General features: G+C 33.0%; 1 protein-coding gene across 9 annotated transcripts; it reads right to left on the bottom strand.

The window, feature by feature from the left end:
• Positions 1-2,494: 2,494 nt before the first annotated feature.
• Positions 2,495-11,186, bottom strand: LOC124835921 (sister chromatid cohesion protein PDS5 homolog D-like). Of its 9 annotated transcripts, none has more exons than XM_047310951.2 (14): positions 10,958-11,186; positions 9,511-9,714; positions 9,212-9,393; positions 7,929-8,055; positions 7,602-7,799; positions 7,029-7,088; positions 5,849-6,895; positions 5,655-5,750; positions 5,092-5,165; positions 4,545-4,596; positions 3,830-3,910; positions 3,553-3,593; positions 2,934-3,002; positions 2,495-2,840 (listed from the first exon to the last, which is right to left on the bottom strand). In XM_047310951.2, the coding sequence occupies exons 1-14, from the start codon at positions 11,087-11,089 to the stop codon at positions 2,798-2,800; spliced, it is 2,406 nt and encodes an 801-aa protein (XP_047166907.1). In that variant the 5' UTR covers positions 11,090-11,186; the 3' UTR covers positions 2,495-2,797. The 9 variants fall into 9 exon arrangements, 8 of the variants coding, with proteins under 8 accessions (XP_047166907.1, XP_087958166.1, XP_087958167.1 ...); XM_088102040.1 differs by adding an exon at positions 9,864-9,893 and having other exon boundaries at positions 2,495-3,002; positions 10,958-11,083; XM_088102041.1 differs by adding an exon at positions 9,822-9,893 and having other exon boundaries at positions 2,495-3,002; positions 10,958-11,072.
• Between the last annotated feature and the right edge of the window lie 1,116 nt (positions 11,187-12,302).

Genomic DNA, 12,302 nt, shown 5'->3' with positions numbered 1-12,302 from the left:
TAATATACTTTTAACAATGCTTAATATATCTTTTTTAATAACATTGTGTTTTATATTTACTTTTGATTCGGAGTTTTCAATCAAATTTAAAATTTAATACATGTTTTATCATCTTGAAAATGAAGAATTATTTTGTAATTAAAATAAATTTCTTATACTAGTTTGATTCTATTTCTTGTTCTTCTGATTTTGAATAGGTTTTCCATATTTTGAAAACTTTATGTATTATCCTTTTCTCTTGTTATTTCTAACACACCTAAATTGCACATGTGAATAAAAAACATTTTTCAACTCAATGTCAAGACAATCCTGACCACTATAAAATAAAAATAATATTTATTAATATTAATCGAAAACGTTATATTTGACATCCATATCAAAAGTAATATTAATGTTTTTTTTAACTATATCAAAATAAAATCTAACATTAATAATGATTGAAAAATAAATGCGATTGAATTCAACTTGAAAGATAAATCCAAAATCCATGACGATTTTACTTTAAACTCAGCTGAACATGTTGATGGTGATATTATAATCAAAGTCAACCATTTCAAATCTAATTTTTTTAAAATAAAATTTAAAATTATATACAGTTATAAAAAATCAAACTATTATCATCCAATTTTAAAATTAAAATTTCTTTCAAAATTCACATGAAACAACCTGCCACAGAATATTTCAAACTCTTCATAAAAATAAATCATCCTGAAATATTTATACGGTGTAATCTTGTTTAAGTTTTTATTCATTGAATTAGTTGGCATTACCAATATTATTTATTACTAATAAAAAAATTACAATTTGTTTGTAAATTAAAGTTTAAATTGATCTTTAAAATCAATTACCAATATTTAATTACTTATTAATATTGATTCTAAATTAGTATTTAGAAATAATAGTAAGTAGCTACATCAAACAACTGCACAAAAAATCCCAAAGATTATTCTGTAATAAGTAAGGAATTTCATATATAAAATTTACAAAGTAAATAATAGTTTGAATCCACCATTACCAAATGTTTTTATGAACTTTTTCATTCTTTACAGTCTAAACATCTGTCACAGGTATTCTCGTCTTTATATTCCCTCTATTTTACAGTACAATACATAATGAATTTAGATCTATTTTATATTCACAAATCAATTTTAAAAAATGAGATTTAATTATATTTAAATACTGTAAATTGTTAATATTTTTAATTAATATGAAATTTTAAAAAAGTTATGTAATATTGACCACCAGGTGTATGATAAAATGTAAACGGGAGATGTGGGAAACGAATCACAGTGTATGGATTGTTTTGTAGTTAAGTGGGAAAGGCAAAATATGCTTGTAGCTAGTGCTTGGGTTGGTGAGGGAAACCGATTCATGAATACTATAGTCAAAGTCAAGAATAAGAGGATGCAGAAATGGCCCAAAATCAACACTGCAACAACCATTTACTTCGAAATTCCAACCTTTTGGACCTGTTGAAGGAGTGGTGAGGAAACAGTATGGGAAAACTCAGTTCTTTTCAAAAGGTTTGGTGAGAACTATCTTTCCTCCTTTTTGACCCCGTGATGCTGCAATTCAATGCCTTTTTTCTAATTTAGCAAACTGCAGCTTGACACATATCACGCTGATTTAAATCCTTTTTCTTTAGTTCAATTGCAGACGTTAGTTGACGTTTCTGATACTGGGAAAAGTCACTTCTAAATTTTTTCTTAAAGTATGTTTTTAGTCTAAACTTTTTCATGAAATTATAATTTGTTTGTGTTCCAAATTTTGATGTAGTTTGATTCTTAAATTTTAAAAATAAATAGTTATAGTTTCTCTAACATAACTTAATTCAATTTTTCAATTTCTTTTACATGTCAAAAGATGTTTCAAATTGGCGTATGAATTGTTTATAACTTTTGATATGTTTCAGGTCAAATATAAACCTAAAACGTTATTTACCACAACAATTACCACAACAAAGACCGTGTTTACTTCTTAATGTAATATTAGAATCATAAATTAAAACATATCTTTAACAAAATTTATTGTTTGACCTGCTATCGGTATTTATCATACATATATTTATTTATCATACATATATTTATATATCATACATATATTTATATGACGATTCAAACACCACTTATGTCTTTGGAAAAACACACTTTTCACAAAACTTGCTAATAGAACAATCATAACGTACTTTTGGATGCATCTAAGGCAAAACGTTTAAGGCGTGTAAGTTACATACTACAGGTCAAGACAAGTACAGTAAAACGATACTGGTTAAATCACATCACAACTTTTATGTTTTGTATTTCTATGATGACGTTTGAAAAACATAAATATTAACCTAGTACAGAAATTTGCACTATAGAGATGACAACCACTACAGTGAATAAGACAATTAATATAGTTTTTGACACAGAGATAGCAGTGTGTTTCATGTTTCACAAAAATTTAGACTTTTTTGTTGTCCTTGTTTATTATGTTTCTCAAGCCAACTTTCAAATTCAAAGATGAAATCATGGCAACACTTTGCTATGTCAAATTCTGCATGCAATGTACCAGATATGTTAAGTAAGTTTGAGAGACCAGGTTTTGAAAATGGTGTGAAAAAACCCTTTTGAAGTAAACAGTCTTAGACACCATAATATATCAAACCATTCTAGACACTGACAAGTTTAACTATGAAACAAGACATACTAAACTGATAACAGGGTAAGCAAAAGTTACAAGCTTTAGAGCCAACTAGTAACACTGCATTGAGGCCCATAGCAGGTAACCTTGCACAACCTTCTCCATTTTGACAGAATCAGCTGTTCCTCTTCTGGTTTTTAGGCTTCTTAGAGTCATTTCTGCTAACAATTACAGGTGAATCATCACCCAAACCAGATTTTTCAACTGCATGAGCATGTGTATGTTTCACAGTTTCAGGTTTGCAGACTAACCTGGACTGAGATTTGATAGTTGTAGCTTTGGCTGACACCAGTTCTGATTTTTCCTTGTCTTTTTCTGCTCTGTATATTACATATAACTTGACACTATTAGCATTCTATATCAGACAAACAGTAGTAGCAAAATAACTGTTTAGAACTTAATTGATGACACCAACTTAACAAGCATATAAATAAGACAAAAGGCCAGTTATTGGTATGAAATTCAAGATAAATTTGTCTTTACTTTAGTATAGATAAGATATAATTCAAGGGATTTAAAAAAATTAAAGTAAAAACCTTATGGTTTGAGGTCCTCACTGGGCTTTGAGATGTAGATATCATCAAAGTGAGTTTTGCTCAACAACGAACTTAGTGTTATGTCAGACTAAAGGAATACACTAGAAGTATTCATTGTTTGATGAAGGTAAAATATTTGGACAAAAAGAGAGACCCTTTGTTTTTTATACATAATTGATAAAGGTCCAATCCCAAGGAAGTGTTTGCATCACCATGGGACAGTGCTAATGTGCATAATCAACATTAATCAAGGTTTCCTCTCTTGGTTCTTGGAAAGGAAAAGAAGAGTATAATGCCAGTAATATTAATGCTCTGCAGACCAAATTATACTTACACGTCTGATGCTTCTGCGAGCCTCTGAAGTGTAAGTCCTTCCTGATGGCAGAATATCAGTATGCACGAATTAAATTTATGAAATGATATCATATTATACACACATGCACACAATGATTAAATAAGTGTCAAAGATTTCATCTTTATTCACCTCAACTGATGAAACAGCAATAGACAAGTGTGAAGCACGTACTCACAATAATTAAAAAGTTGTTAAAGAATTATACTCACCTCAGCAATACGCAAAGTAACTAATGAGCATCAGAATTTTTGCTCACCTTGTCTAACGAAACGTCAACTACTGTCCATTTCTGTTTTTTGAGGTTCAACACTTCAACATCACCATCAGCATACAAAATCTATTAAAAAGCATTTCACAGTATTAACAAATATAACTATCAAACTCATTCAATGGTTTAAGCTTTTCATGTTCAGAAGTGTAAGTCTAATTCACACGAATGTTCTTGTTCCATAATCAATAGGTGAATTTCAATTATCATTTTTGTATTGAATAATTGTGCACGAGAAGAATGAAAAAAAGGAGATTGTATGATTAGTTGATTAAGAGATTAATAGATTCATTACATTTTGCTTTGGTCTGGTAAGGCGGTGAGTGGCACAGTTCAGCAGCCTGAAGTTTTAAATTCAAGCTCTTTATTTACATCTACATAGAAAATCAGAACTAAATATGGGAAGTCATCAAAAGATCCATTGTGTTTGACAACATGTTCACTATTTTTATTTCCTATACAAATCTTTGAAACAAGAAAGTGAAGACAAAGAAGCATTTTGTAGTTAATAGTGAAAACATTTAGTTGAAAAAAAGGACTGGAATATCTTCAATCAGCATGTAACATGGTTTTGTGATAAAGAATAGCATACATAATGCATTCCAAATAAGTGGCAATATAGAAAGCTTACATAGGCAGAGATTCATTATTGAATTCTAGAGATAAAAAGCATAAAGATTAGCATCAGTAACTAACATCTCACCTTGTGCTTTCCTTTGATAGGATCATAAGATTCGATAACACCTTCATAAAACCTGTAGTGAAGAATTAAACAAACTAAAATTACAGAAAAATATAAAGTAAGCAACAACAGCACGCACACATGAAACAGGTTAAATACTTATTATGCTTAGGAAAGATCTTATATAACAACTGACCAATATCTCTCAAGGAAAAACTTCCAGAACAAAGCATTTAACTCTGAAGCTAAAGCCAGAAAAAAAAAAAAAAACTGATTTGAATCATTTATCTAAATCACATAGCATATTTCTTAATTCAAGTGTTCCAGCACAGTCCAATGGGCCACCCTAGAGAAAAGAGATAGTAGATGACCATAAGTGCCTCCACCCTATTTTCAGAAGTACATGCAATTATCTTATGAGCCTACTGAATGAGTTAGCAAGACACGGATAGTGTTTTTCTATTCTCTTCTCACTGTAACATCAGAGGGCCTAATGAATCTGAGTTTATAGTATACTTGGTTAGAAATTGGTAACAGACTAGCGTAGAGATGCCACCAAGATACTTACGTCTTATCTTTTGGCCACCAGACCTTGATTCTCTTACCGACCAATGATTTATCCTTGTAAAGACATTCAGATGCCTGCAAAAAGAGGTGCAGCAAATGGTAATTTATTGAGAGGAAAAAGGTTAGCAGGGGTATAAATTAGGACAAAAAAATTAATAAAGGGGAAATTTCCACCAAATAAACAGCATTTGATGACAAAAATTTTCCTAAAACCACCCCATCAAAAAGCCTAATGTTATTTAGACCACTATTGCCATACAGTAGGGTAAAATATCTACACGAACAATGGCCAAACACATACACATATGCATAGTGAGAGAAAAAGATGATCAGATGTAAATTTTTAATTACAAAGTCAAAGCAGCATTAGGAAGGCAATATACTGCCATCTGGTTAGAACAATTAGTACACAGTCTCAGAGTATATAACACATTAAGGACCTTCCAGAGTAAAAGGAAAAAGAATACTGAGACATAACAAAGTTAAAGAAATGGAAAACTTCATGGTGTGTTATTGGAAAAAACTGAAATTTTACCAACTCCACAATGAATTTCAAATGCATACCTTAGCACTCACATCACTGTGTCTTCTCCTCAGCCTTGCTTGTGGGGTTTCCTTGACACTATTTAGTGTTTTACTTGCAGATTCTGCTGTCAGATCCTAAAAAGGTGGAGATATCAACCCCAGGATACAATATGTGAGGTTTGCTAATATATTATGCATTGTACTGGGGGATTGTAAAAAGATACTAACTATACCTTCACGGCTGATAATTTGTTGAGGCCCTCGTTAGGAGTAGCATCAAGCCCCCTCCTTTTCTTAACATTTGTTTGAGTTGAGAATGTGCCCTCTTTAATACTTGCTGGCTCATCATTCATAGATGACTTGTGTTTCCCCTCTTCTCCACATGAATCGTTCGGCTCCCCATTAGCAGCTGATTCTGGACCCATGACAAGTTTTCCATCAAGCCTTAAGGAAAATTTGATTTTCCTAATGGGTTTTTGTTCAGAGATATTCCTTGCTTCAGATTCCTTTTCCAACCTAACTGTTGGGGAATCCAAAGAAATCTTCTGAGGCGGAGGATTCGAGTTGTCTTTTAACATTGACAAAGAATTGGAATGAACACCTTCATTCCCCATGATATTTGATTTCCTTCTCCGACCCCGTTTGCTGTGACATCCATCAGAAATATTATTATTTGTAGAAGGAGAAGCATCAGCATTATCATCAGCTTTAGGCTTAGAAGCTGAAGCTTCACGACCTTCACTTGTATCATTTGGGGGAAAATCATTGCTAATATTGTGAGTCCTTCTGAGTTTCGTAGTTTTTGCTATGTCCTCACTTTTCGGCTTATGAACTAGAGTTTCACTTACAGTTTTATTCTTTCGATGCAACTTATCTTTTCTGGAAGTAGCTTTTTCAGAAGATCGAAAAGGAAACCTGGAATCGCATGACTTTCTGGATAGTGTTGATCTTCCCACTTCAGTTTCCCGACAAATCCACGAGTGATCATAGCCTTCTTCTGCATTCATCAGAGAATTAGGCTTACGGCCCCTCTTCCTTGGCACAGTATTCAGCTGAGTTTCTGATTTTGGTTCCTGAACAGACTCTAAATTTTCAGTTTCCAACTTGGTTTTTGCACTCCCTTTTTTTGAGTTCTTGGAAATTTCAGAACATGATCTCCTTTTTGAACCAGTTTTTTTTGTAACTTCGCCATCCAGAATGGACCTTCTGTTTGACTTTGTATCATCCAAAATTTGGACATCTCTTTTACCAGTAACATTGGGTTCATGACCCTTGGTTTCCTAATTAAGGATGAGTTAAAGTTTAATAATACACTAATATTGACTGGTGCTTTAACGAAGCAAGCCTTACAAATATTGCAAGGAAAAATTTAAAATAAAAATAACTAATTGAGAAGAGTAGAATATAATTTACATCATGCGGTTGTTCCTTTGCATCATTAGGAACATTAAGCTTGTTCTCAGCTTCCTGAACCTGAAGCATTGCAAACACAACCAATCCTAACATGAACCTAACTCAGACAAAATCAAGAATAAATACGAAGATATAAATAAAATAGAGATAGATGCCATCCAGAACGAATGCTACAAAAACAGCTTGAGTGAGAAACAATGTTTTGATGGTAAATTACTGGCTTATTAGCAATCAGCTGGAGTAGTTATTTTTCTCTGCTGGAATTTGATCAAAACTTCTTCCATGAATAAATGGAACACAGGTTTTTAGTATGCCTATTCCTTTTGGGCATGTTTTCGAATGATTAATCATAGACTTGGCTAAAATTGGTTATTTAAACCTAATTTCTTATTCCTAATGTTAAATGCCCTTTTTCAGTATTTAATACCAGCCACAGCAAGGTTTTAGAGAACTTGCATACATCAGCTAAATTTGTTCCATGGTTTCCAATAAGAAGGCAAATTAACACAAAGAAAGAATATCATGTATTAGCTATAACAGTTTATCTGATAGAGTATTGCAAGTAAAACGAACCACTGTCTTCTTAGAACCATTTGAATCATCACATTGAGGGGATTCAGATTCATTCTGGCAAATATCAGTTACTATCTGTGCATACTCATTTATCGCTCTGCCTGAGGACTCCACTGCCTTCATGAGATAAGGCTTGAGCTTAGCAGTACAGTTTCTGATTACTTTCTCCCCCAATGTCCAAGACATAGGTGAAACAGTCTGGGAAAATAAATAAAACCAGATTGACTAAGTTACACAAAAAAAAATACATGAAATCAAATTAGCATATGAATAAAATAAAGAAAAAGAAAAGAATACAAGAAATAGATATAATGAAAAGTACATTACCCGATTTTCATTTCCTACACTATCCAACAGTGGTCTAAGAAGATCTGGGGAAATTTGTTCACTTTCTTGTAAAATCATAGTCATTATTGATTCCATTGAATGAAATGCACTACAGGGATGGTTTGACCTTTAAATTGACAAAATATTAGTAAATAATAATTCTAGAAGTGAATGAAAACTTAAAAAAGTGGGAAAAGTAAAAAAGGAAAAGGTAACCAACTTTTGTTTATGTAACAAGAAATCTGCCTTTTTCATCAGCCCTTACTAATGTAAAACAACTTCCAATGTTTATCTATGACCTACTAGTCGTTGGTAAAAGGAAAATGCAAAGAAAAATCTGACTTCCTTGGCTACACCAGTTCCTGTTTGAATACGAATAACACAAAAGAATTCAAGGAAATAGCTTCGTCTTCAGAAGCACCTCAAGTAAATGATAGGAAACTGCAAAACAGAGCCAAGTTTGTCTTTCTACTAATACTAAGGTGATATCGGTAGCAGAGGGAAACTGGTCAAAGAACTGATGAAAAACATGCATCCAAAAAAGAAAGAAAATAGAGACTGCTAGATTTAAATCACCCCAGATCCTTTATCTTACAGCAGCTTAACCTGCTAAGCATTGAAGGCGCTTCAGGATCCTGGTTTAAATTCCTCCCCATGCCTTTCATTGCTTTCATCCCAAATTTGCAACTAATAGCAAATTTGCAACTGATTCTAATAGTTATCTCTACTACTTTCCTCATTGCCGACATGAAACCCAATCCCACGCTTCCCTTTTCCAAACATACACCATAGTAAATGGTAGGTTGTCTAACATATGTATTCAAGACTAATCAGGAAAGCATGCAGAGCATCTGGTACATGATTAAAATTCAATACGATCCTATAACAACAATACCATAACCACAATAAGAGGTATAAGTATGGCCACTTAGACCACTATAACTATAACCATAAGGATATAAGTAAAGGTACCGTACACCTAAGAGGAAATATATTATATGAAAGGGACTCACCCTTGAAAGGAGATTGTTGGGAATAATCCAAGTGAGTCAAAAGTCCAACATTGGATAGAAAAGACAAAGTTAAACACTATATAAGATGAAAGATCCATAAACCATTGCCTTAAGATTTTGAATTAAAAATAGTGTCAAATGTCTTATGTGAGATAAGGCTAAATGTCATATCACATATATATAACCTCACCTAATGAAAACCCCTATACATATATATAAAAAGCCCATCAGGAAGAAATAGATAAAAGAGATATTGTGAAGCTCTCTAACCTTATAAATCTCAAGAAATGCTGAAACATTTCAATAACCAGGTCATTACACTCAAGGTCCAGCATGACCAAGCATAATCTGACCTTATTGACATTTTCAAGTATGATAAGCACTTTTTCATAGGCACAGCCAGATATGTGAGACAACTTCTCCAGAGATGCCACAGTGAGCTTGAAGATTTCCTGCTCACCAAGAAATGATGTTTACAAAAAATCATTGACATCATTTATGGTATACTATACAGTATATTTGAATAATTTAATAAAGAAAAATCAAATGTATCGAACTAAAATTGGTGCCTTCATTTGTTCATCATCATAAGGGGCATCTGGCGCTGTGATTCTTGCAATCTCAGAGATGCAAGATATAACTAGAATTTTAACATCCTCATCTGCGTGCCTCAAAAGTTCATCTGAAATCAATGCCTTCATGCAAGGTACAAGTGATTCTTGAATTAGCTTAGTTGGTTCTTGATCCAGGGTTGATAATACAAGCTCCAGTTTCTAAACGTAAGAAAACCAAAAAAGTCAAAGTTCAATCAAGCTTGGAAGGCCTGCCGTTACAATGATTATAAGCTTTGTTCCAAAATTCATAAGAAAAACTGAAATACATGGCCATAACTCCCTATGTTGTTACTTGAGAGGCATCAAACCTGATATTCCACTTCATCTTTTCAACTGATCTGATGGAATAAACAAAACTCGTTCTAAATATCCATATTTTAGTTCACAATTTGTGAGCACAGGTCAAATAACAAAATAAGACTTGTTTTTGCATCTAATCAACAAGCAATATAATAAAACCCGTGATCAAATTCAACAAAGTAGTGAGTTCATCTGACTAATTGTTGCAACCATACAAGAAATTCAAAAGGGCCTGGGTTATAACATCAAGTACACAGAGAGCATTAAACTCCATAGGTCAATGAAAAATGGAAAATTTAAACATCAAAATAGAAAGAGAAAATATCTGAAGAAATCTGTCCAATTCCTTTGCATACCGATGGTGAGTAAATGGGATTTTATAGTTCTGGTATCTAGTTTGGAAGTGTGTTGCATTCACTGTTCAGTGCAAGGATTTTATAGGGGTTTGAATGGAAGTCCTGGAAGTGTCCTACCATCAAATGGTGCTGGCCAAATGGAAGTGTGGCTTCCCTTGAATACAGAGGCAAGTCAACAAAATGTATGTGGCCTTGTTGATTACAGCCATGCAGTCCAAATAGAAAACTTGATCTTCAAGGAGGCTTTGGACTTCCAAATGGGATTGTAAAGACGGACATTGGACAGTCAATCCATTCAACAAATGATTCAGAAATTGGAAAAGGGATTTTAAGGAACACACCGCATAAGAAAAGTGAATACAGTCACACAGACCCAAAGAGACTCAAAGTCAGAAAATTCAAGAAAAATGAAAACTTGAGTGCTGTAGAGAAAATGGAAGACATGTTAGATCATGAGAATATCACAACAATACCTTTTCAAATACAAAATCTACACAGTCTCTTTGATAGATATCCAAAATTTGGGCGTCCAAATCCATTTGAGGTCAGAAATACCAAACATAACAAAACAAATATCTGCACCGAACACAGGAATTAAAGGCAGCAACTAGAGATCTACTGAACAATGATGGTCCAACTGCTAGAAATTCATGATCAACTTCAGAAGACAGTGGAACTCATGGCACAAAAAATCAGCAGGGAGATAGAAATACATGCATGTAAAAAAGCAGATGAAAGATCATTACATGAAGCAGCTGCAGAAGCTTGTGAAGTGAAGAGCCCTTGAGAAGCTTCCTCCCCAAATGTCTAAGTTTTTTTGCCACACTCCTCTCAGTCTCGTCAGGAGAGGCCATTTTCAGGTCAGAATGTTTGCACATTCACTAGAATGCACAATCAGGATTTATACTTTATAACCCTAACTGGTGAGGTCACTGCAAATATCTGAGAAGTTGTTTTTTGTGAATTCAGGGGCTTCAGGAATGTGTTGCACGTGCACATGCAAACACACCCATATGATCACCTGCACAATCCATCCACCAATGATTTTACAGTTCCACTTCTCGTTCAGTTTCTTTCTGGGTGCGCTTGAAAACAGCCATACACAGTTCTGAGATTACTTTTGTTTTTTCCTTTGGTTACTTTAAAGACAAAATGAAAAATAAATCCTTAAAAGGATCATTTCTTTTCTTCCTATTGTCACTTTAGACCTGTTTTTGAGCATTGAAAACAGTGCTCATGAACTGAGTTTTGGTAATAACCCTGCTGCAATTACCATTATACCACTTTCTCATTAAATTTGAAGTGTTACAGGGCTATTAGATTCACTGCCTACACTGTTACAGAGGCGGATTTAATTAAAACAAAAATTTGCATTCCTATTATTTCACGAAACTATTGGAGAATCTCTATCACATGCAGCTGTAACATTATCACACAACAATAGATAACAATCGGATATTAACATCACAATTTAACAGGTCCATAAATAGAATGTGAAAAACAGTTTAAAAGACCTTCATGAATGGAATAGAACGAACAAGACATCTTTTGTGTGTGATTTTTCTTTGCATTACAATTCTGCATATGCACTACTGTTATGTGCGTGAAATGCTTATGCATGAAATTTTTATCATCTTTTATTTAAATGAGTAATCTAGTCTTCTCGTTGTTTACTGCTTTGGTATGCAGAGGGGGTCAATCTCATTCCAAGAGTAGGTCGTCTAATGTTATTATTCTTTAACTTCGGTAAGTGGATACTCAAAGATTATTTGATATTAAAGTTACTTTAGTTTGAAAGTAAAAAACACAAATATTAATTAATGTCAGAGCTACCATCTTACCTTGTATTTTTTATTTATAATTTTTATAATGAATTTTTTATTATAATTAGTTTAATTAAAGTCCAAACTCCACTAATATTAGTTAATAATTTAATAAAACGATTTTTTTGCTTTAAATCATTCCACCTTGATAGTTTGGTAAAATATCATATTTGGTTGTTTAGTTGATTTTTTGAAAAATTCGTTGACCGGAGACATATCATACGTAAGTCTCTAAAACACGAGTATCATTGAAGAGTTGTAAAGGAAT

Source organism: Vigna umbellata, chromosome 11, assembly GCF_029865625.1.
Source record: "Vigna umbellata cultivar VRB3 chromosome 11, Vumbellata_1.0, whole genome shotgun sequence".
Classification (NCBI taxonomy): Eukaryota; Viridiplantae; Streptophyta; class Magnoliopsida; order Fabales; family Fabaceae; genus Vigna; species Vigna umbellata.
This window is presented reverse-complemented; position numbering and strand designations above follow the sequence as displayed.

Coding starts and splice junctions, on each gene's coding strand:
- LOC124835921 (XM_088102037.1), bottom strand. CDS start 11,089: ATGTGCAAACATTCTGACCTGAAAATGGCCTCTCCTGACGAGACTGAG. Junction 5,751..5,848: donor ACAAATTATCAGCCGTGAAG/GTATAGTTAGTA, acceptor CCACCTTTTTAG/GATCTGACAGCAGAATCTGC. Junction 3,911..4,544: donor CTATCAAAGGAAAGCACAAG/GTGAGATGTTAG, acceptor GCTTTTTAATAG/ATTTTGTATGCTGATGGTGA.